The 25,564-nt window shown below is 39.0% G+C and overlaps 1 protein-coding gene across 2 annotated transcripts; it reads left to right on the forward strand.

The window, feature by feature from the left end:
* Positions 1–5,876: 5,876 nt before the first annotated feature.
* On the forward strand, positions 5,877–23,969 carry ZSCAN12 (zinc finger and SCAN domain containing 12). 2 transcript variants are annotated; one of them, XM_069493610.1, is made up of 5 exons: positions 5,877–6,290; positions 10,418–10,562; positions 12,690–13,842; positions 21,770–22,217; positions 23,458–23,969. In XM_069493610.1, exons 1-4 carry the CDS (start codon positions 5,880–5,882, stop codon positions 21,888–21,890), a joined length of 1,830 nt encoding a protein of 609 aa, XP_069349711.1. In that variant the 5' UTR covers positions 5,877–5,879; the 3' UTR covers positions 21,891–22,217; positions 23,458–23,969. The 2 variants fall into 2 exon arrangements, with proteins under 2 accessions (XP_069349711.1, XP_069349709.1); XM_069493608.1 differs by lacking the exons at positions 21,770–22,217; positions 23,458–23,969 and having other exon boundaries at positions 12,690–13,984.
* Positions 23,970–25,564: the final 1,595 nt, after the last annotated feature.

Here is a 25,564-nt window from a genome sequence, read left to right on the forward strand (position 1 = left end):
AATATTTTGGAGAGATGGGGTCTCACTATTGCTCAGGCTGGTCTCGAACTCCTGGGCTCACACAATCCTCTTGCCCTGGCCTCCCAAAGTGCTAGTATTACAGGCATGAGCCACTGTGCCCAGTCAGAAACAACCTAAATGTCCATTCTGTCAAAGAAATCCTGTCATATGCTACACCATGGATGAACCTTGAGGACATTATGCTAAGTGAAATAAGCCAGTCACAAAAAAGACAAATATTACATGATTCCACTTATTTGAGGTATCTAAAGTAGTCAAACTTTTAGAAAGAAAAAGTAGAATGGTAGTTGCCAGGGCCTGGGAGAAGGGGGAAAGGAAGGTTGTTGTTCAATGGGTATAGAGTTTCAGTTTTGCAAGGCAAAAAAGTTCTAGATATTTGTTGCACAACAGCGTGCATATGTTTAATACTACTATACTGTACACTTAAACATAGTTAACATGGTAAATTTTACGTTAGTGGTTTTACCACAATAAATTTTTTAAAAATCAAAATGATAAGTTTAAAACAAAGGCTTGTGTCCATCCCTGACAATCCTAAACTACCATTGGACTCTGTAGCCAGATAGTTTGAGATTATGGGCACCTTACCTGGCTTCTTTGTATCTCTGTTTCTTCATCTTGAAAATGGAAATAATAATAGTACCATTCTCGTAGGTTTGTGATAACAGTTAAATGCACATAAAACACCTAGAACAGTGCATGGCACATAGTAAGCAGTATATAATCATTAGGCACAAATGAACAAATATATTTAAAGGTTTTTAATGACTTTTGAACTAGATTAAAAACATACATTTTTTTTTTTTTTTTTTTTACTTCCTTAGAAGCTTTTTAAGAGGTAGCACTGTATGATAGTTAGGTGACCAGACCCTTGACCCAGAGAGCTTAAATTCAAATCCTGGCTCTATTGCCTTCTAGTCGTTTAACTTTGGGTAAGTTACCTAACCTTTCTGTACCTCATATCTTTTTTGTTTTTCCTTTCTTCTTCTTCTTCTTTTTTTTTTTAAGAGACTGGGTCTCACCATGTTTCCCAGGCTGAACTCTCCTGGGCCCAAAGGAATCCTCCTGCCTTGGCCTCCCAAGTATAACATGGTGCCTGGAACTACAGGCACCATGGCACCTGGTTTCATTTTTGTCATCTTTTAAAATGAAGAGTGTAATAATACATTTCTCAGAGGTTTGCAATGAAGAATTAGTGAGTAAATATTAAAAGAACTTAGAACAGTATATATGGCACATAACAAGCACTAAAAAAGTTTTTACTAAACAAGTAGTATATATATTCTGTTTCATACTCTTAAAATTAATATTTCAGGACCATATTTTCATAACAAGACATAGAGCTATTTCCTTCTTTTAAATAACTGTATAAATGTTCACTTGGAGCCAGGCGTGGTGGCTCACGCCTGTAATCCTAGCACTCTGGGACCCTGAGGCAGGAGGATCACTCGAGGTCAGGAGTTCGAGACCAGCCTGAGCAACAGCGAGACCCCCATCTCTACTAAAAATAGAAAGATATGATCTGGACAGCTAAAAATATATATAGAAAAAAATTAGCCAGGCATGGTGGCACATGCCTGTAGTCCTACCTACTCGAGAGGCTGAGGCAGAAGAATTGCTTAAGTCTAGGAGTTTGAGGTTGCTGTGAGCTAGGCTGACACCACAGCACTTACTCTTGCCTGGGCAACAAAGCGAGACTCTGTCTCAAAAAGTAAATAAATAAATAATGTTCACTTGGATATACTCTAATTTATTTAAATGATTCTGTATGATGAACATAAAAGGTGTTTTCAGCATTTCTTTATTATAATCAATGATGTAATATACATCCTTGTTCACATTATTTTGCAATTATGCAAGTATAATAATAGCTAATATTTATTAAGCCCTCAACATTTGACAACAACTATGTTAAATGGGATTTAATAACATTTTATTGAATCTTTACAACAACACTGTATAGTAGGTTCTGCTAATATTCCCATTTTAAAGACAAGGCTCAAGAGGCAGAGAGAGTTAATTAACTTGCCCATTATCATACCACCAGTAAATGGTGGAGGAAATGTTTGTGCCTCAGGATATGTCTGACTCCAAAGTGTATGATTTTAACCATTGCCATACTACCTATAAATTTTTAGAAGGCTTCTGGGTAAAAGAGTATATGATATTTAAATTTTGAAAAATATTGTCAAACCTCCTCCCAAGAGGTTGCAGCATGAGCCTATTTCCTACACTCTCTCCAACCCTGGGTGAAAAAAAATTACTAGCAACAGAGAGGGACATTATGTAATGATAAAAAGGTCAACCCATCAAGAAGACACGGCAATCCTATGCACTAAACAACAGAGCTGCAAAGTATATGAAACAAAGACTAATGAAACTGAAAGGAGAAAGAGACAAATCCATTCTAATTATTGTTGGATACTTCAACAACCCTCTATCAAAATTGATAGAACAATTAGACAAAATCAAGGATATAAAAACTCCATAACATCATTAACCAACAGGATCTAGTCAACATTTATAAAACACTCCACCCAACAACAGCAGAATATACATTCTTTCAAGGGCCAACAAAACATATACCAAGATGGACCACACCCAGATTTAGAAAGCATACCTGAACAAATTTTAAAAGATTGAAATCATACGAAGTGTGTTCTCCAACAATAATAGACTCAAACTAGAAATTGATCACAGAAAGATAATAGAAACTAAATACACACTTATAAATAATGCATGTGTCAAGGATATGTTCACTGGTTCAGGGGATTAGGATGTGGATATCTTGGGACATCTTGGGAGGTAATTATTCTGCCTGGCCCAGGAATTATACTATAAATAGATGTAAATCACTCCATTGCAGTATATTTAGACATTAGTATTTCTCATTTATTTTTATAGCTGCCTAGTACTCTGCTGGGTAGATATAACATAGTTCATTCAATCAGTCTCCCTATGATGGACATTGGTTTGTTTCCAGTCTTTAGCTCGAATGTCTAAATGAATAACCTCATCTGTAAGTCACTTCATATTTTTGTCAATGTATCTTTGAGATGGATTTCTAGAAATGGTGCTGCAGGAACAAAGGGTAAACTTACAAATGTAATTTTGCTATATATTATTATTTTTCCTACATATGGGTTGTGACATTTTGCATTTTCATTAGGAATGTCTGAGGGTTTCTCTTTCCTCATGAAATGAATATGCTGTCAAACTTCTGGATCATTGACAATCTGATGACTAACAGTAACTGAGTATAGTTTTTTAGTTTGTATGGTTATATTTTGAGTGAAGTTGTATATCTTTACAGATGTTTGAGGGCTGCTAGCATTTCTTATGCTGTCAACTGTTCAATTCTTTTGCCCACTCTTTCTCTATTAGGTTATTATTTTCTTCCCAACTTTTAGGGGCTCTTTATATATTTGGAATGCTAGCCCTTTTCTAGTATCATTTGTCTTTTGAGTTTCCTTTGGTATTTTTTGACAAGCAATACATTTTATTTTTATGTAGTCAGGTTTATCATCTTTATTGCTTTTGGATTTTGAGACATATGGTCAGATAATGTTTTCCCAGTCCCAGGTGTTAAACTTATTACTCATATTTTCTTCTAATACATGTGTAGGTGCATTTTTTACATTTAGATCTCAGGTTCATTTGGAATTTGTCTCCATTGTGATGAGTGGTGGGAGATACAAACCCAATTTTACTCAGTCATCCCAGTACAACTTCTTTGTAAATCTTTCATTTTCCTATTGATATGTGCTGCCACCTTCATCATTTATTAAATATCCTTACATACCTGGGTCTCTTACCAGTCTATTCTGCCTGTTCACACACCAGTATCATAGTATGTTCTAGTATCTGATAAGGCTGTCCCTCACCATTGTTCTTTTTCAGAAGTTTCCTGGCTATTCTTATTTCCCCTTTTGAACTTTATAATCGGTTTGTCTACCTGAAACAATATTTGTTGGTGTTTTTTTATTGGGATATTACAGTTTCATTTATACTTAGGGAAGATCGACCTCTTTGAGTCTTTCTATCCAAGAACAGAATATTGCTTTCTATTTGTTTAAGTTCACACTTAACCTTTCAGGAATGTTTTAAAGTTTTCTCCACATACACTTTACTCATTTCTTGTTTATTCCTAATATTTTCTTTTTGTTGCTATTGTAAATATGGTCTTCTCTTCCATTATATCTCATAACTGATTCTCACTGGTTATTCATATATATGAAAGCTATTGACTTTAGTATGTTAATTTTATATCCTGCTTATTTCCTAAATTATCTTTTTAATGTAGTTTTTCCATGAACTCTGTGGGTTTTCAGATGTATAATCATATCAACGCATAAAAGAGAGCATTAAGAGAATCGTTGACAGTGAAAAGCCTCCAGAAAAGAGGAGGTTGGTCCTTGAGATGCCTGCGTAGCAGAGGTCCCTTTGCCATCATGAAGCGTTGCTAGTCGGAAGGTCGGCGGGAGAACATCCCTTTGAGGAACCGCGAACCTCAGAGATACAGAAACCCGAAATGAGAGTGGAGAAGCACGGGATTTCCCAATTTTCAGAGCAGTTCTACAAGCCTCGACCACCCATTGGATCGGGGAAAGTGGGGACAACGGCCCGGTAAGGAGAAGGAGAAAGAGAACCAATTCCGTTTACCCTTAGGCTGCGAATCCTCAGCCTCCTCTCGCGTGGGCGCGCGGAAAAGCTACCGAGTTGAACACCCCTCCCGCCTCCTTCCTAGAGCATCCGCGGAAGTGCGCCCCGCGCGGGCCCCGCTGGCTGGTCCTTTGCCCCGCGCGGCCACTTCCGGCCTTTGTGGGTCACCCTCGGTGGGTCCCGGGTCCCGAAGGGGTTCGAGGTCTCAGCCTTCCGCACCTGAGGTGGAAGTCTGCTGTCCTTTGGGGGCTGCGGGTGAGCAAGCCTGTGCTCCGGGCGGGGATTTCTGTGTTCCCGCGGCCTCGGCCCTTCGGGCCCGGGCTGGTGTGGGACCGGCGCCGGTCCTCCCCTGCCCAGGCGGGTCCGCAGAAAGCTCTGCTTCCCCAGAGGCCATTCTCCGGCCCCTTTGCCGAGTGCGTCGGAGCCCAGGGGTGAGGGGCCGGCTCCCAGTCTCTGCAGAGGGTTCGGGCTGTTACCCCAGAACTCCTGGGTTTGTCTCGGGCCTCGGGCGGTGGTTGTATCTTTCTCCAGTTCAGCGCCTCCGGACATTTCTGGACATTCCTGGGTCACAGACGCTGGCCGGCGTCCCTTTCCTGTGCCTACCTTGCTTTAGATTTATAATCACAGAACTCGAGGCTAGAAGAAAGCCTTAAAGAGTAACCTCTTAAGCCTTTTCGCGTTATATATGAAGAATGAGGAGCAGAGAGATTAAGTCCCTAAGAAATAAATTAATATGACTTTGCTGCTTTTATGATTTCATGGTTTCCACCAGACATCTGGGCATTTAAAAAATAAAAAAAAAAAGCAACTAATCTAAGATGTCCCAACCTTTTATTATTATTGTCCTCTTATTCTAAATATTAGTTTTATTCCATTTACTTGTTCTTTATTTTAGGACTAAATAGAAATATTTCCTACCGCATCTTACTCTTCATTCTTAAAGTTCTGAAGTAATTTGGCATCTTTTCTCTTTAAATTAGTTTATTCTTAAGTTTTTCTATCAAAGTATTTCTCTTAGTATAGTAAATTAACCTGGGGGCAGAATTTCAAAAATCACACTTAAGTTCTTAGAATTTGCAATTTTTATTTATGGTATAATTTGTATTAATAATGATGACTTATTCCTCAGGTACACCCAGGAAGAAACTTTCCAGGGGAGATCTTACTTGAAGCACTGATAAAGGTTTTGCGCAGCTATGATGGCATCTACTTGGGATATGCAGACCCACAAGGACGAGGATGAACTTTTGGAAATAAAGATAGAGGAGGAGGAGGAGAAGTATACCACCAGACAGGATCAGAACCTGCAAAAGAACAACACCCATAGCAGAGAGATCTTCCGACAGTACTTCAGACAATTCTGCTACCAGGAAACATCTGGACCCCGTGAGGCTTTAAGCCGACTTCGGGAACTTTGCCATCAGTGGCTTAGGCCAGAGACCCACACCAAAGAACAGATTCTGGAGCTGCTGGTGCTGGAGCAGTTCCTTACCATCCTGCCGGAGGAGCTCCAGGCCTGGGTGCAGGAGCAGCATCCAGAGAGTGGGGAGGAGGTGGTAACTGTGCTGGAGGATTTAGAGAGAGAGCTGGATGAGCCAGAAGATCAGGTGAGAAAAAAAGATGGGATTTCTGTTTGAGAAAAGATAAATTATGTATTTCTAAGCCAGAAGGAAGTACAGCATTATTTCACTAAGCATATTCTTGACAGTTTGATGCATCAGAAAGGGGCTTGAGTTTCATGGAAAATTGGTTAATATGGTGTTAACTTTTGTGCAAGGGGATGTGTATTTCTGGACTACACTACAAAATTCTGTTTGATGAACATGCTGCTTAGCTTAGAAACAGAAGACTTCTAGGACAGGGAGAAGATGTTACAGACAAAGGTAGCAGGATGGGAAGCAGCCCTTTGAAAGGGGCGTCACTTCTGTTGCACAATATAAATAAGAAATAAGTTTCCCTGACTCTCCATTAAATTACTTAAAGATGGAGAAATGAAAGTCACCTTCTCAGGGGAATGAGAGGTAGGAGCAGAATGGAAAGATAGTGGGGAGAGGCAGAGCAGTTTTCCATGTTTCTTTGAGAAGTAGAAAGCCTAGTTAGGTGGAAAGGTGAGTTTTGAGTAGAAAAGTTGAGATAGAGAGTCTAGGACCTTGAATCCCAACCTCTGGAGTTTAGATTTTATTCTGTAGGACAGAGGCTCTGAACCTTTCTGCTTGAGTCTAAATGAGCTTTACTAATCCTAAAACGTAAAAGAGAACCAAATTATGCAGAACTGTATTGTTTTGTTTTAATAGTGATATAGGACAGTGGTTCTCAACCAGTGGCAATTTTATGCCCCAGAAGGCATTTGGCAATGTCTTGGGACATTTTTGTTTGTTGTAAGTGAGGGATGTGCTGCTAGCATCTGGTGGGCAGAGAGGGCAAGGATGATGCTAAACACCTTGGAACACAAAGAACAGTCTCAGACTACAAAGAATTATCTGACTCAACATATCAATAGAGCCAAGTCTAGGAAACGTTGGTATAAAGAGTATGAAACTTAGTGAAATAATAAAACAGGAAGTGTAATCTAGCATTGGGATATAAAATAGAGTGGTGGAGAGAGAAGGAGCATGTGGCAAAAAGATATAAGTTTGAAATAGGGTTGTGAAAGTGTGATTGCAAGAGATGAAGCATGTCTTAGGTAAGAATTAATTGGAAATGATGACAGATTACATTTATAAAGAAGGAGGAATCAATGGAGGAGAACTCGACAGAGCAATCAGTCTGTTCTAGGCTAAGCACTAGGGATGTGGAGCTTGAAAGACTAATGTAGTGGAAACACTCCTAACAGTTGAAGACTGTAGGAAATCACTAAGCAGATAGATACTCTTTTAGGCACTGTGAATCCAACAGTGAACAAAACATAGAAAGTTGCTGCTCTTATGTATTAATAGATTCTATTCTACTGAGGGGAGACAGACAGTAAATTAAAAAAAAAATCAACAAATATAAAAGATGTCAGTGGTGATAAATCCTGTTAAAACAACAGTAACAACAATAAAAGCAGAGAAAAGGAATAGTGAAGGAAACGGGGATTTTGCTATCTTAGGTAGACTTGTCAGAGAAAGCTTTTCAAATAGGGTGATGTTTAGAGTAGAAATCTGACTTAAAAGAGCAGGCCACACAGCTATCAAGGATAAGAGCATTCAGGCAGAGAGAATAGTAAATGGATAGGTCTTAGTGGGAGAATGTGCTTGTCATGGTAGAGATGTGTTTGTCAAGGAGGAGATAAAATACTTATAAGGAGATCATATTATGTAGGGACTTGTAAGTCATTATAAAAATTTTGGGGCCGGGCGCAGTGGCTCACGCCTATAATCCTAGCACTCTGGGAGGCCAAGGTGGGTGGATCGCTCTGGGTCAGGAATTCGAGACCAGCCTGAGCAAGAGCGAGACCCCCATCTCTACTAAGGATAGAAAGAAATTATCTGGACAACTAAAAATATATATAGAAAAAACTAGCCGGGTATGGTGGCACATGCCTGTAGTCCCAGCTACTCAGGAGGCTGAGGCAGGAGGATTGCTTGAGCCCAGGAGTTTGAGGTTGCTGTGAGCTAGACTCTGTCTCAAAAAAAAAAAAAAAGAAAGAAAGAAAAATTTGGATTTCATTCTGAGATGGAAAGTCATGGGAGAGTTTGAGCAGAAAAGAGATATAATTTGACTTAAATTTTAAAATAATCACTGTGACTTCTGTGTTAAGAAAGTTCTACAGTGGGTCTGGCATGAGGGTTGGAGAGGCATAGGGGTCAAAGGTAGAAGAAAGGAAACCATTTTAGGAGGCCATAGGTGTAAGCAATTATCTAGGCAAGTGATATTGGTGACTTGGACTAGGATAGTAGCAGTGAAAGTAGTAAAATGTGATTGAATTCTGGATATATTTTGAAGGTAGAACTTGATAGATTTGTTTTTATATAGAATTACAAAATGTAGGGTGTGAGAGAAAGTAAGTTAAGGATTATGCCAGAGTTTTTAGTCTGAACATCAGGTAGAATGGATTTGTCATTCATAGAGATGGTGAAGACTGGGAAAGAGGTATGTTTGGGGTGGAGGGACAGGAATCAAAAGTTAGGTTTTAGACGTGTTAATTTTGAGATTCCTGTTAGAATTTAAGTAGAAAAGTTGAGTAAGCAACTGGCTATAAATAGTTGGAATTAAAGGGAGGGTGTCTGTGCTAGAAATATAAAATTGGGAATTTCAGAATGTGCCTGGTTTTTAAAGCCATTAGACAGGATGAGATTATCAAGGGAGTAACCAGCAGTGGAAACAGGAGTGGCCAGGGAGGTAGGAAAAGAACCAGAAGAAAGAATGGGATTTTTAGGTGCAGGCAAAAGTAATTTGATTTTAAACATGTTGAGTTTGTATTGCCAACTAGTCCTGTCTCTGAAAGCATGCTGGGGGCAGCTAATGCTGCTTACAGCTTGATTTCTGAGACCCTGTTAGAGATCCAAGGATAGAAGGCACAGCTCAATGTACTGGCCTTTTGTTTTTTTCTTTCTTTTGTCAAATTTGAGGTATGAAAAAAATCTTTTTCTGTACTTTTGATATTCTGTACATTCTGCTGATTCTGGCTCTTATTCTGGAGACACAGGCTACAAAATGAAACTGTATCAGAGAAATAGAGGCAGTGTATAGTGATTTCTTGTTTACAAAATTTTGCCTTTGAAGGGAATAGGGGAGTAATGTGAGGGCCTGTTGTATGCCTAGGTCCTATGCTAGATGCTTTATATACATGATATGTATAATCTCAGGGAGAGTAATTAATTAAAGGTCACAAAGGTACTAAACTAAGAGACAGAGTAAGTAATTGGTGTGATTCCAAATCCTTGCTTTTAAATGCAAGAGGAAATGAGAGGAATGGGAGCCACAGGGTGGCTGAAAATGCTGAATAATGAGTTAGTTAATTGAGGAAGCAAGGGTCAGAGGAAAACAGAAAGGGATGGGATTGAAGGCAAAAGTAGAAAGATGTGAGCCTTGAAAAAGAGAAGACATCTTCCTCTAAGATAGAAGGGAAGGAGAAGAGTATGAGGATGGAGATAAAGTGAAGGGTAGATAATTTTTTAGATGATTCTGATCTTAGATAAATAGAAAATAAGATCATCTCCCTAGAGAGAAGTGGGATGGGCACCTCAGAAGGGCAGAGACTATTGGAAACAGCTTCTGGAATGAATATGAAGAGATTTCTCTCCTTTCCCTTTCTTTCTCCTTCCTTCTCTCACCCTCTTTCTTTTCTTCTCTCCTGTTTCCTTTTGCCTTTCTTTGCTATCATTTCTCTGCATTATTTCCCTTTACTTATCCCCTTTCCTTTTCCTCTTTCTCTTATGTTTTATTTTCCCCTAAATTCTATCTTTTTTATTCTTCTGCCTCTTTTACCTTCTTTTTCTTTTCTCCCATGTTTTGTCTTTCTCACTTTACCTTCTCCACTTCTTTGAACATGAGACAAAGTATTAATAGTAACCAACATACTTTAGCTGTTAACAACAGGGGAAATTACTTTTGGCTGGGAAAAGGAGGATTCCCCACAGGAGGCAACATTTACATGAGCCTTGAAGGCTGGGTAGCGTTATGGCAGGCCAATATCTGGGAAGAAGGTTATTTCAAGTTTCAGCAACCTGGGTGTCACTGCTATGAATACTATACTTTTTTGTTTTCTGTTATCAGAGTAAGTCTGTCAGCTATATCTCATTTTCCTCAGGTCTCAGTCCATACTGGGGAACAGGAAGTGTTCTCTCAGGAGATGGTACCTCTAGGAACAGAACAAGAACATAGTATGTCCCTCCAGTCCTTAAAAGCCCAGCTAAAGTGTGAATCTCCGGAACTTGGAGTCCAGCAGGAACAAGGTAAAGAAGAAAGTCCCATCTTGGAAGGAAGAGGAAGAGAGAGCCAACTAATACAGAACATTGGGGCTCTTTTGTACTTAGTACTGTTTCTGTACATTAAATTCAGAAGGCCTCTCTAGGAATCTGAGGGCTTATGCATAGACTGTTGGGCAGCCTGATTTATCACTCTTCACTTCTTTCCTTTTCTTTAATATTCACGTTTTTCTAAATTCTGGTTGTATTTTATTTTAGATCACTTAATTTAGTCCTTCTGATACTGACGTCTGTGTTGTTTCTAACCTTTGTTCTGCCAGACAAAACCACTATCTTCCACTTGGTCTATATCCTTTCTCCTTCAGTAAATAAGCCTTTGCCCCATAATGTCTGCAACTAATTCTCAGATGGTCAAGACAAAAAAAAAAAAAAAAAAAGTTCATACTAATAAAGATAAGGAATAATAATGCAAATGTGGAAAAATGTTAAAAGTTGGGGAAGGTGTGAAAGACCCCCTACCTTCCTTATCTCTACTTTCTCTATATTTTTTTCTGTTTCACTTAATTTTTTTAAACAGGTAAAAATTAGCATGGTTCAAAAACAGAAATTTTAAAAGTTTCCATTCTACTCAATTCGCCAGTGATCTAATTTCTTCTCCCTACTCTGAAATAAGTTGTCACTGTTATTAATTTCCTGTGTGTCCTTCCAGAGATTTCTTTTGATGAATAGACATTTTTCATATTGAAACAAATATATTTTTCTCCCCTTATCACTAAGATGCTAGAATCTTGCATTTTTTATTTCTTTTTTTGTTGACATAGTGTGAATTTGTCTCACATCTGGACATTTTGTATTTCTTAACAGCTGCTTAATATTAAAATGGTTGGGTGTACCACACAATGAACTTAGCCAGTCCCCTGCTGATGATATTTGTCTTCAGTATTTTACTGTAACAAATAGTGCTGTAATAAATAACCATGTGTGTAAGTATGTCTGTAGCATAAATTCCTATATGTGGAACCACTAGGTCAAAGGTTTGATAGATATTGTGAAATTGCCCTCTATAAAGGATTGCATCAATTCACACTCCCACCAGAAATGTGTTATCCATTTTGTGAACACAGTGTTGTATCAAACTGATTAGGCAAATCTGATGGGTAAAAAATTGTATCTCAATTTGTTTAAATTTGCTTTTCCCTGATTGTGAGGTGGAGCATCTTTTCCTATGCTGAAGAGAATTTCCTTTCCTGGAAATCATCAATTTTAACTTTACCCAGTTTTTTGGGGTTTTGTTGTTGTTTTTTTTTTTTTTTGAGACAGAGTCTCGCTCTGTTTCCCAGGCTAGAGTGCCATGGCGTCACCCAAGCTCGCAGCAACCTCAAACTCCTGGGCTCAAGCAATCCTCCTGCCTCAGCCTCCCGAGTATCTGGGACTACAGGCATGTGCCACCATACCCGGCTAATTTTTTCTATATATATTTTTAGTTGTCCAGATAATTTCTTTCTATTTTGAGTAGAGACGGGGTCTCACTCTTGCTCAGGCTGGTCTCGAACTCCTGACCTTGAGCAATCTGCCCACCTTAGTCTCTCAGAGTGCTAGGATTACAGGTGTGAGCCACCACACCTGGCCCCAGTTTTGGTTTGTGTGTTTTTTTGCTTGGTTTTTTTTTTTTTTTTTTTTTTGAGACAAAGTCTCGCCCTGTTGCCCTGGGTAGAGTGCTGTGGCATCGTCATAGCTCACTGCAACCTCAAACCTCTGAACTCAAGTGATTCTCCTGCCTCAGCCACCTGAGTAGCTGGGACTACAGGCATGTGGCTAATATTTCTATTTTTAATAGAGACTGGGGTCTTGCTCTTGCTCAGGCTGGTCTCGAACTCCTGAACTCAAGTAATCCTCCTGCCTCAGCCTCCCAGAGTGCTAGGATTACAGGTTTGAGCCAGTGCACTCGGCCTCTTTGCCCAGTTATATATTGGGTTACCAATTTCTTCCTTAACAATTTTTGAAGTACTTTATGTTAGGTCCATTTTATATTCTAATGCCATTTTATAGTCATGAAGAAACTCTAGGTTCTTATGTGTGTTTCATTTGAATAATTTTATATTGCCTAATGAAGTTACTGTTGGACACTAGGTAACATTTGTGATCACTTTGTAGTTTCAGATGTTGAGACTGGAAATGAGTACAGAAATTCAACTTTAAAGCAAGAAGTTTCTGAAGAAATGAAACCATATGGGAATACATCTAGCAGATTTAAAAAGGATATACCTCAGTCTACTAGGTGTGGAGAAACTCATGAACCTGAAGAAAAAACAGAAGAGCCTTCTGGATACTCCAGGGGAGATAAACAAACTACATGTGATGAAAATGGAGCAAGTCTGACTGAGAACTCAGACCACGCTGAACACCAGAGAATCTTTCCAGGAGAAAAATCTTATGAATGTGATGACTGTGGAAAAGCATTTAGTCAACAGTCATGCCTCTTAGAACATCAGAGGATCCATACTGGAGACAGGCCCTATAAATGCGAAGACTGTGGAAAAGCTTTCCGTGGAAGAACTGTGCTTATTCGACACAAAATAATACATACTGGAGAGAAACCATATAAATGTAATGAGTGTGGCAAAGCCTTTGGCCGGTGGTCAGCTCTTAATCAACATCAGAGGCTTCACACAGGAGAAAAACACTACCACTGTAATGAATGTGGCAAAGCCTTTAGTCAGAAAGCAGGTCTCTTTCACCATCTCAAGATCCACACAAGAGACAAACCTTATCAGTGTACTCAGTGTAATAAAAGTTTTAGTCGGCGTTCCATACTTACTCAGCATCAAGGAGTTCACACTGGTGCGAAGCCCTATGAGTGCAACGAGTGTGGAAAAGCCTTTGTTTATAACTCATCCCTTGTTTCCCATCAGGAAATCCACCACAAAGAAAAGTGCTATCAGTGTAAGGATTGTGGGAAATCCTTTAGTCAGAGTGGCCTTATTCAGCATCAAAGAATTCACACTGGAGAAAAACCCTACAAATGTGATGTATGTGAAAAAGCCTTTATTCAAAGGACAAGTCTTACAGAACATCAGCGAATTCACACCGGAGAGAGACCCTATAAATGTGATAAGTGTGGGAAGGCTTTTACACAAAGATCGGTCCTCACGGAACATCAGAGAATCCACACTGGAGAGAGGCCCTACAAGTGCGATGAGTGTGGGAATGCCTTCCGAGGAATCACCAGTCTCATTCAGCATCAGAGAATCCACACTGGGGAGAAACCCTACCAATGTGATGAGTGTGGAAAAGCCTTCAGACAGAGGTCAGATCTTAGTAAACACCAGAGAATCCATAATAAAAGTAGTCCCTATGTATGTAAAGAGTGTGGGGAATCATTCAGGCAGAATTCAGTTCTTACTCAACATCAGTCTACCCACAAAGGAGAAAAATCTGTTTCTGTGTGATGACAACAGGGAAGCTATCTCACAGACTGCTGGCTGGTGAGAAATACTAGCTTTCTAATGATTCGGGGCAAAACTTCAGTCACTAATGCTATAAGTAAACCTCATATATTTAATAAGAACCCACTGTGTGCTGCCCATTGTATTAGGTGTTGTGGAGAACAAGAAAATAACACCAGACTTACTTTCTTGAAGAGTTTACAGCCTAATTTGGGAATATAAGATCCACATATTTAGTTAAATAAGACTGTAGGAGAGTAAGATTAATGCTCAACGTGGTATAGCATTAAAATGGCACTTGGTAGACATTAAGTGCTATAAATTCTAAAGACAGATTTCTTTTGTTTAGCATGATCAGGAAAGACTTTATTGAAAATAAGGATTTGATGAGCAGATTTGGAAGGCAAAAGGGAGAAACCATTTAGGTAAAGCAGATGTAAGCAGAGGTAAGAGTGCCTGTGGTTCAGAAGCATCAGTGACAAGACCTAAAGTGGAGAGTTTATTCATATTGGGCAATTGACAGCATTAAGTCAGAAGCAGCTTGGAGACAGACTGTGGGAGGGCTAGAATGTCAATAATTTCGTCTAATAATTTACAGCACTTTGACACTTACAGAACTTTTCTCATTTAATTCCTAAAATGCCACTGTAAATCAAAATTAGTCTCCATTTTAAAAATGAGGATATTCTTCCTTATGGAGTTGGTGACATAGCTATACTACCACACAAAAACCAGTACCTAAGTGCCAGGTCTCTGGTTTCTAGTCTTTTCCATTACACTAGTGATTCCCCAACTTTGATGAACATCAAAATCACCTGTGGAGCTTGTTTAACATGCCTGAGTCTTACAGACATTCTGTTTCATTAGGCCTAGGATGGGAGTTGAAAAATCTTTGTTTTTATAGTGCCACAGTCACTTGTTGTACTCTAGTATTTGAGAAACATTGAGTTGAATCACAGCTGACTTCATGGTTGCCTGTGAAGTGAAGATGGCTGAATACAGTCGTGTAAACAAGGGGATACTGTAGACTTTTAGCACAAAGAAATCCCTACAGGGGACATCTGCCAACAGCTCTTTAAAGTAAACAGGGAATTAGACCACCGTTATGCCTAAAATCTAGGGTTTTAAGGTGGCCTTTCCATCCTTCAAATTTAAGTGTTTCAAAAAAGAAACCTACATTCCAAGGCTTACCAAGGTCTTCTGAGTGCAAGGCCTTATGTGTTTGTTTATTTAGGGGAGAGATGCTGGTATTTCTTTGTGTGTTACTTTCAACTTCCCTTTGTTTCCCAGCTCTATCATTATCATTGTATTCTGAGTTTTCTAATAATTGCTCTTCATAATGGTTTTATAACTTTTTGGTTTGTATACCTTCTTGAGCACGTAAAGGGCCCAAAGATTACAGATACTGTCCCTTGGGCTTCTGAAAAATAACCAACTGGATGACTTTACCCTCGTATTGCTAAGTTAAAAATTCTGTTTTGGATGAGAGCTTACGATGATTATTTTTGTGGACAACAGACAAGCCACATAGAAGTACATATAGTTCCTGATCTGTTTGCCTTTTTATATAGGAATCAATCTCTACTGAGATGTCTTATTATTTCTTTCCTTTTTTACCTTACCATAACAAATTCCACACCACAATTTCTGGGACTATCTTCCCACTCCACCCCAAGACAACTCCAGTCCCTCTTCTTCCCTCACTTCTATTGGTCACTAGGTTTGAAGTGGTGAGACAGTGACAATGGGGGAAGGGGAGAAAGAAAAAAGTAATTTCCATTCTTCTTTAGTAAGTCCCACTCCTAATTACGTTTTTACCCAGCTCTATGTCTTTGTCCTATCTTCTTCCCGCTCCTATGATATATTCTACCCCTATTTCCCGAATGTCCCTGCCTCTTGCCCCACTATTCATAACCTCTATACAGATTATCATCACAGGGTTGGAACTAGGAGAGTCCTTAGTCCTGTAGGAATACCTGTGTTTCTAGCTTTCTAAGTTGTAAATGTGAACACATTTTCCCATAGAAATGATAATGGTATAAGTAGTATAATTTAGGCATATTACATGTCAAATTGGCTTTTGGGATTGGAACTTAATATGACTTTCTGTATGGAAAAACATTCTTGAGTTCACAACAGAGAACAACAAATGAGCAGTTGGAAAACAACCACTGCTTATGTAGGCTTTTTCATAATACCAACATCGGAGTTGCACACATAAAACACTGAGGCAACTGGGATTAGAAACCTAGTTTTTCACCTCAAGGAAACAAACAAGGATCCCAAATCTATACCAGAGAGCGCTATAGCTGTAAGTATATGAGGCCTGTTCCCTAGCTAAGCTTACTCTGCTTCCCATTTCTCACTCTCATGCAAACTCTTCTCATTGGAGGGGACTTTACTTAGTAAGTGTGGGGAGTTAGCTACACTCCCAGCAAAAAATCGGGTCCTTCAGGCAGGGGTTGTCACAAAGAATGAAAAAATAGTAGGAAATAGAAATAAAAATAATACACAGAGGCAAAAATATAGTTTATAAAGAATAGATTTATGAAGATAGATAAGAAGGGTACTTGGAGGATTACACGGTATTTATAGGTACTTATAGGTACAGTTAGGTATAGGTACATAGGTATTTATAGGTACAGTTTTTGGTTGCCAGGGGTAACAGGATTTACATAATAACAGGTAATTCGGTTTAGGTTCAAAGTCTTCCAAAAGGCTTCTACAGATCCCTTAATTAACTCTATCTATGTGAACAAATGGTTACAAAATCTTTTTAGGGCCAACTTCTAAGTTTTAAGATAAAGCTATCACTTTAGCAAAAACAGACATCCTGGCTCTGGTTATTGTGCATTAGAACAAGGATTTCAGAAGTCAAGTATGAGCTGTCCCTTATGCTAGTTACTTTAACCGCATGGGTCTGTCTGGGCCCCTGCGGCGCTCAGGCAGCATGTTTTTTTTATCAGCTCCCATCTGGGGCGGCCTGTCTTTATTGATCAGCTCCCCATCCCGTGACTCCATGCAAAGCCTGCTTTGCCACAGGCCTGAGACTGCTGTGTCACCTTGGAAAGCAGCCACCTTGGAAAGCAGCCACTACTGACCATTGAGACGCCCTCCTGAGGCGAGACAGTTTTTGATATGCGAACTAACACGTTCACATTTTCTCTCAGGGCAAAGCCTTGCAAAACTCCTGAAATCATTTCTGTCTCTAAAAATATAGAGGGCATTTCCATAAATCAATATTTCTTAGGCCTAACAAGTAATGTGAACCTTTATGAGAATGCCCTCCTTACCAGACCAATGCTATCCATATTCCTTATCTGGTCTGATTTTATAGACTTGTTATCCAAACTGAACTTGCTCTGCGTAGTAATTTCAGAGCCTCTCTCTTCAATCTGACTGCTCACTGGAATGCAATCTGTTTTTTTAAACCTACTTTGTACTTCTTTCAGTGTCTTTATTTGGGGTCTTTCCACTTCATTTTCTGCTTAACATGTTTCTGTCAATGCACACATGTTCCTCCACTTGCACACTACTTAATCTAACTCTCTTATGTACCAAATATTATAGAGGGACCATGAACAAAGACCAAGAACAATGGAATATGCCTGTTATATAAGAGGAAACAGTTCATACTTGTTTAAAAATAAATATGGGTATTTTGTTCTGGTTGTTTCTTGTGCTTAAATACAGTTGTAGTACCAAAAAAAAAAAAAAGTGAAATGGCATGGAATTTTCAGGTACACATCATGGATCAAACTAGTTATCCATGATAAGGAGAAAATATAGTAGAATAAGGTTACTGCTTGAAGCTAAATTGACAATACAGAAAAATCGAGGCTTTGAGGGGCAAATAGAGGTTGGTGACAGATGTTAGATATGGACTAGGAGTGCTGCATTGGGGGGTGCAATGAACAGAGAATGCCTGTGATGAGGTCAAGAACACATCTTTATGGATAAAAGATAGATGTGGTGTGACAGGATCTAGGAAATCAGGGACCTTTGAGGCATCTTATCTATGTGGATTTTGAAATAATTAACAATAACAGGAGGCAGAATGGAAAGGACAAATGTGAAAGTGAAGCAGGTCCAAAGGAGAAGTAATGGCAGTTAATAGTAGTAACAACCACAACAGCCAGGTAAAAGTACCTGGCATAAACTCAAATAAATTAATCATAAAGCATCAGCTTACAAATTACATTAAGAATGAGAATAAGATTGCCTGGCTTCTCTTTTCTAATTGATTCAAGGTAAACAAGACATTGATTGTTTAAGGCAAAAAGCACAGAGAGGTCTGGGGAGTCATGTTTGTAAAGCAATGAAAAGTGAAGTGAGCGTAAATACAGCTGTGGATGAAAAAGTAACCTGACAAATGGATTCTAAAGAGTACAGTGGGAAGGGACTCCAAAGGGAAAAAAGATGGATCTCTTCCTCCAAAAATAAATTGTATGTAATGGTTGCTGAAATTTGAGGTATGAGATAAAAGCTCATGAGAAAGGAGAATGGGATTGAGCAGAGCTCTGAATTGAGAAATCTCAACTGTATGGTGAGGTTGGAGATGGAGAGCACTAAGATACAAGAACCTAGACAAGCTCTGTACTCCTATACTCTATACAGAAGTAACCTCTTTTGTCAATATACAAAATAGATTATTAATTGTAGAGTTGCTATAGTCAAAACAAAGCTATTATTGACCAACTTTTGGAATTGAGAAAACTATTAATACTGTACATTTATTAATTTCTTACTAAGGGACAGGCATTACTAAATGCTTTACTTAGGTTACTTCATTTTTAGCTGAGGAAACTGAAATCAATGCATTAAAGCTGCTCAAGGTCACAAAGTTAGTATATGGTGGGGTCAGGAATTAAACCCAAGCAGCCAAATTCCAGAGCCCATACTTTTAAACTCTGTGATACTCTTCCTCTGTTTTATTTCAGTTGAATGAACCTTATTTTGCAGTAGTAATTTAGTGTCTTGAATAATTATCTGTAGAAACTTTTCAACTCCTGTCACTATTCTGGAAAATACTTAGTCCTGGGGTTCAAACACCTCAGGTAAGTAATATCACCACCCTCTCTGCATACCAAATCGTGGGTGAGATTTGGCCAGCATAAACATAGCCCTGATTCTTGTTGCCTGCACAGTGAGGATGTCACAGGAGACATTCCACTTTAAAAATGGGTTCTTTATATGAAAGGATCACCCTGCTAGTTTAGAACCATAATTCACATTCTGCTTTTTTCTTTAAGGTAGATCATAAAGATTTAAAGAGATGTCCTCAAGTGTTAATAACCCATTATGGATTTATCTTTGATGAGAGTTTTTAAAAGTGGTTTTATATTTGGAGACAGTACCACTTCTTTAAAAACATAACTATATATTATATAAAATGTTGATTTTGTTTGCTTAAAATTGACCTCTTATGGTTCATATGGTACCCCTGTTGACTCTACAAGGCCAGAGTTTGACCAACAAGTGCTTGTTCAACCTGGGGATAATCATGTGGTTAGCCTTGAATTGAATCTCTTCCCAACTTTTATTCTTTTACACCAAAAAGTTCTTATACCACAGCCCCTCCAGCAGCTCATTTTATTGGAATGTCTTTGGATTCTTGTTCCTTTCAAATGTTTCTGGGTGTACTTGGCAAGGAGTCCTAGCACATTTTTTGTACATATACAGTATTTCTACATATATAAATGTATAAAAAGTTTATGTGTATGAATATTTTATATAATGTATATTTGTATTTTATATATATAAGTTAATTTGATGTATATAAATGGCTTTTTACAAAGCCAACCAGGATTAGTGTTTTAAATTCCTCAGTTGATTAGCTCCCTCGCTTACATTGTAAGACTGTCATTGAGAGCCAGCAGTTTTTCCCTTGATTTTATGGAAAGTTTATTTTCTTCACACACATTAAAAAAAAAAAAAAAAAAAAAAATTCAGCATCTGAAACCATCAGTCAAGGCTCCCGGAGCTTTCACCTATCATAATTCAAGGTGATCTTTGGGATATATGTTTGCTCCTACCAATCATCTTCCTAAGCCCAAATGGCCTGCTGCTCATTGTCCCAAGAAGGACTCCTAAGTGGAGGCCATTTGTAACCTCTGATTTATGGTTAGATCTTCATTATTCCTCTTCAAGCGTGGTCTGCATATCTTACTTTTTAAATCTAGTGCCTTAGTTTTGCCTACTTCAATGAGTATCTTTACATTTCATCCCTAGTAAAGAATGAGGCAGTCTAGAGATTCTACAGCTTCCTGTAGCCAATTTCCTTACTCCTGAGGCAGAGTTTAAAAACATGGTTTCTGGAGACAGATTGCCAGGGTTCAAGTTTCAGCTTACTGGCTGAGTGACTTTGGGCAATTGATTTAACCTCTCTTGTGACTCCATTTCCTCATATGTAAAATGGTGATAATAATAGTATTACCTAATTGGGCAATTATTTGGATTAACAGAGTTACGTATTATATAAAGCGCTTAGAGTAGTGCTTGGCATATATTTAGTGCTTTAGAACTGTTTGCTATAGTTTTGATTGTTACTGTGAGCTCTCAAATGCGTTGGCTCTAGGTGCCCTAGCCCAGGTCTGAATTTACCTTTAACCATTCTGCAAGTTTCCCAGGACTGAGTCCTCCTAGCCCTGGGATAGAAGCTCCCACCCAGGTGGGATTTCACTTTCTTGCCTTGGGAACTGATGGACAGTAGCCAATAGGGGACACATACCACCCAATCTGTAAAGGAGAGATTTCCCTGTCTTTTATCTCCGCCCCTGTTAGTTATCAGAGATAACTAGCAGCCCACAGTTTCCGCTCTTTGTCTTGGGAGCGGCTATTCTGAAGTTCTGCAGCCGGGAGGCCAGCCCCCGACGGGGCCAGACGCACCCCAGCTTGGCAGCTTGAGCCCTTGGGGTTACCTGGCTGCACAGCTGGAACCGGCGCTGCTCAGCGGGGGTGGGGTGTCGCTAGGCAACCACAGAGAGGAGAAAGCCTCCAGAATCCCGGAGAGGCTGAATGCTGAGGCAGCTGGTGACCGTGGCCACACCTAGAGCTGCAGGCCTTGCTGGCCTTTGTGACGTGCCTTTGGCGGCAGCGGTGGTCTTAGGGTCTTGGGCTTCGGGTTTAGAATTCGGTGACTCTGATGAGGTTGGGCCTGGTGGTAGAGAGTTGCCGGGGAAACTTAAGGATGACTTCTTCCCAGTTGTGAGGTATCAAGATAACTGGGGGCTGTTGAGAAAAAGAGGAAGGTCTGTGTTCCTGGTTTGGTAAAAGGGAAAGTTGGGTTCGTGGGGGGACTTAATGTGATTCATGACTCTCCCAAGAGTAGATAGGTCGATGCTTGAGTACAAGAGACACCACTTACTGGTTATGTGAGTTTGAGCAAATTACTTAATCTCTCTGTGCCTCAATGTCATTCATCTGCCAGTGGAATTAGTATCTACTTAAGTTACTACATTCATAGTACATTTTAAATAAATATTAGCTGTTATTTCTCATTTCTGATGCTCTTTTTACCGTTTGTGTGGGATGCACTGACAGGGAAAACCATTGGGAAGGGGGTCATATCTTTCTCTCAAGCCTTATTAACGTAAACATGTAGGAAGGAAAAGACTAGTAGATGGAGTTGGCGAATAATTTGCAAAGTAACTCCCGCTCTCCTGATTTATTTAGCTTCCTGACACAGGGTTCTGTTTTCTTTCAGTGCATCGTCCAGGTAAGTGAGTTCTTGGGTTAAAGAGCTAAACAAAATTTAGTTTCTGTTAACATTGTCATTTTATGCCTCAGGAAGAAGACTAGCTACAAGGAAATACTTCTGAAAAATCAGTGTGAACCCCAAGCTGGAGTGAATCTTCTCCTGAGCTCTCTCATTCCAGAATGGCAGTCCTGTTGCAGGAAAGATCTCTAAAATTGACTGATGGTAGAGGAAGAGGTCTGTGTCTGGGACCAAGAATCAAGCTGCCAAAGAAATCACAGATCTTTCCTCAAACTTTAAGTTGTTACTACCAGGAGATAGATACCTGCACCTCACAGGACTTTCAAGAGACTCAGGGAGCTCTGTCCACAGTTCTTGAGGCCAGAAATACATATTAAGGAGCGGGTGCTGGAATAGGTCCTGACCCCTGCCTGGGAAGCTGCAGACCTAGGTAGGATAATACCATCCAGAATATGGAGAGGAGGCATCGATCATGCTGGAAAAGTTGAAGAGACAGCAGGAATGAAGGACAAGCCACAGGTGGGAAGGGTCGGGAGGATTACTTACAGCTTAACTAGTAAAAGGCTTTGGGAATAGCACAGAAAGCAACACTGAACTTCAGAATCCACCAGATGTCTCTGGAGCCATAACCCAGCATTTCCCTCTTGGACATTAGTTCTCCCTGCTATTTATGTGCACCTGTGGAACCACCTTTTTCTATATTGGGGTTTTTTGTTTGTTTGGGCATTTTTGTTGAGGATTGAGCTTCAAATTCAGTTTTCCAAGACCAATTTCATCCTGTTGCCTTTAGGTCTGAGGGTAAAGGATAGAACAAGATATGCTTATGGCAAAGATAGTACCTTGAAATCAAAGGTTTCAGATCTAACCTGACCCTATCTTAGATTAGCTCTCCGCGTTGTTGCCTTTTGCTATAGAAAGCTGATGATAAAGGATCTCTGGAGAGAAAGACAGAGAAGGAGAGCCTTGCAGGGGAAGCTCTTTACAACTTTTAGTAGTGTCTTCTGTCTTGAAACCTTGCCTCTACTCACCTGCTTGTTATCTACTTGATCTTTGAGTAGAAACTCTCAACCATATTTGTTGGGTTTTTGGTTTTTGGCCTATTTAACTCCTTTGGCTACAAAATGTTGCTTTATTATGTTTTAGACCTGAACATTACCTGGAAAAGTTATTTCCCCACTGTAAATTTTCCACTTTACTGATTTCCCACATCAAATTTGTATGGTGTATTTTAAAACTGGTTTAGCTATTGTTTCAAGTTAACTTTTATTATATCCCATGTTTATTGATCCACTCAACAAATATTTACTGAGCATTTCATAGGTCTATAGTAGTGGCCTAGGCACGTATCAGTAGATGGAAGTAGTCCTTTTAACTATCCTTAGCGAATTAAACTTTCTCTTGATTTCATGATATTCCTTACTTCTCAGCTCTGGATTCAAACTGATCTCTTGACTTTTTTGATTATACCTTCCTGATTCTTTGATTGTCGCATTTTGTGAGAACAATGTTCCATGCTCTTCCAGTCCCTCTCTGCCTAGCTCAATCTTCTCACTCAAACAGCACCCTCTCCCCCCACCACTACCCCCACCATGCTCCATGTGCCTTCTTGGGCACTTCACAAAATTGAGATGCCAGTTTAGAGATTTAAAAAAGGCATGCACTTTAGGTAAAACTGGGTTTTACTTTTATCACTGTTCCTTATCATAAGTCTCATCTCAAGAGACAACTGACATTTGAATTGTCTGTGTATTTTTTTTAGATGGTGTTACTGAGAATGAAAATAAGAACTTGGCTTCAAAACAAAAAAATTCTGGAGATGCTGAATTACGTGGGGGGAATCTGTAGAAGTGCAACATCAATGCAGTAAGTGTAGTATAAAAGCTTTAGTTACTAGTGAATTATTACTCAGCATCAAGGAGTCTGTGCTGAATAGACTCTCTTTGCAATCAACAAGTTTTGATAGGCTTTTGCTTATAGTGGATCCCTCCTTTCCCACCAAGAGATCCACCACAAGGAAAAATGCTATAGTATGAGGAATGTGGGAAAGCCTTCAGCCACAGTGGCCTTATTTGACATCAAAGAATCCACATAAGAGAGAGAACATAAGTGTGATGACTGTGAGAAGGCTTTCATTCAGCAAGGAAACCTTATATTAATAGAACCTGTGTGAAGAATGTAGGAAGGAAGACCTCTACCCAGAAGTCAGGACAGACTATGTACCAGAGAATCTACACAAGAGAGAGATCTTAGAAACATGATGACTGTGGAAATGTTTTCCATGGAATCACCAGCTTTTTTCAGCATTGGAGAATTCACACTAAAGGGAAAACCTGACATTGTGTTGAGTATGGAAAAGTCTTCAGAGATTGGACCCTGGGAAATATTAATATCAACAAATTAATATTAGAGAGGCTCTTACAAATCAGAGAATTGTGGGAAGTTGTATGGACAGAGATGAAGCTCAATAGCAGAATCTCCAGAGTACTGAAAAGTTAATATAGTTAATGTAAATGGGCAAGTTGTATGGGGAATGAGCATTTTTAGACTGCCCGCTTTAGCCAGTAAGAACATTAAATGAATGCCTAATGTCAAGAAAAGCAAAAGTCAGAAGGGTATTTTTCCTTTTCCAGAGAGGTCTATATATGTAAGCAACCAAGACTTTTGAAATAAGTTGTTTACCTGCATCTCTGGACTTGTGATCTGTCTCCTGGATGATAATCTGTGGGTTGGGTAGCATGTTATTTCCTTTATGCCTGCTCTAGTCTCATACCTTTAATTTATTCAACAAGTATAGACAGTACTATTATTGTCCACTGTCTGTTGTAAATATATATTTTATTTTTCTTTATGGGCTAAATAGGCATGTATGGATACCCCAGGACACAAAAAGCATATGTATAATGTTTCAGTAAATTGTGAAAGGAACCACATCATTGAATTGCTGGGCACTTTCATAAATTTGGAACTGCCTCTGTTCTCCAACACAAGGCCATGTCGGTGTCTTTCAGAGAGTATATTTTTTCCAGCTTTGGTTTATTTTTTTAAGATAAAAAAAGAAACTTCACATATACTCTATTGACAGGTTGACTGGTATTTTTTCTTATAGATAACACATAATGTAACATTGTGAAGGCTAATACTTTAAGTAACTTACTGTCATTTTCAGTTCTAAAACTTACAGGATAAAAGAGGAAAGAGTCTTTACTAGCTGTCAGCAAATCAGTAATGTAGCCCAATCTCTGCCCATGATAGGAGATTTGTATATTTTATAGTAGGTCACTAAATATAGGTACCATGTATTAGTATTTGAAAACTTTGCATCAATTATTTCAGAGTGCTAGGTTTGTATCTGCTGTACATTCCTACATTTTTTGTGTAGGTATTACATCATTATTTTAAAAGTTAGACTGCATTCTGTAATAGGCTTTTCCAGCATCTATGGATATCACATTTTTTTCTTAACTCTATTATTATAGTATATAAAAGGATTTCTTAATGTTGAAACAAGCTTGCATTCCAGGAATAAACCTCACTTAGTCATGATGTATTCTTTTCTCATTGTGTTTATGGGTTTACTTCCTAATATGCAATACATTTTCTTCAACATTTATATGAAATTGGTTCATAGTTTCCTTTTTTATACCATATTTTTCAGTTTTAGTTTTCATTGCTTTACTTGTATCATAGGATGAAGTTTGTGTTCATTTTTAATGATCTAGAACAATTTACAAAGCATTGGAACTAGCTGGTTTTTGAAGGACAGAGTCTGATGTGAAGCCCTCTGGGCCAGGTTCTTTTTTGTGGGATAGTTCCTTGGTAACTTTCTTTATTCTATGAAAATGGCCTATGTAGACTTTCTATTTATA

This window comes from Eulemur rufifrons, chromosome 18 (genome assembly GCF_041146395.1).
Source record: "Eulemur rufifrons isolate Redbay chromosome 18, OSU_ERuf_1, whole genome shotgun sequence".
NCBI lineage: Eukaryota > Metazoa > Chordata > Mammalia > Primates > Lemuridae > Eulemur > Eulemur rufifrons.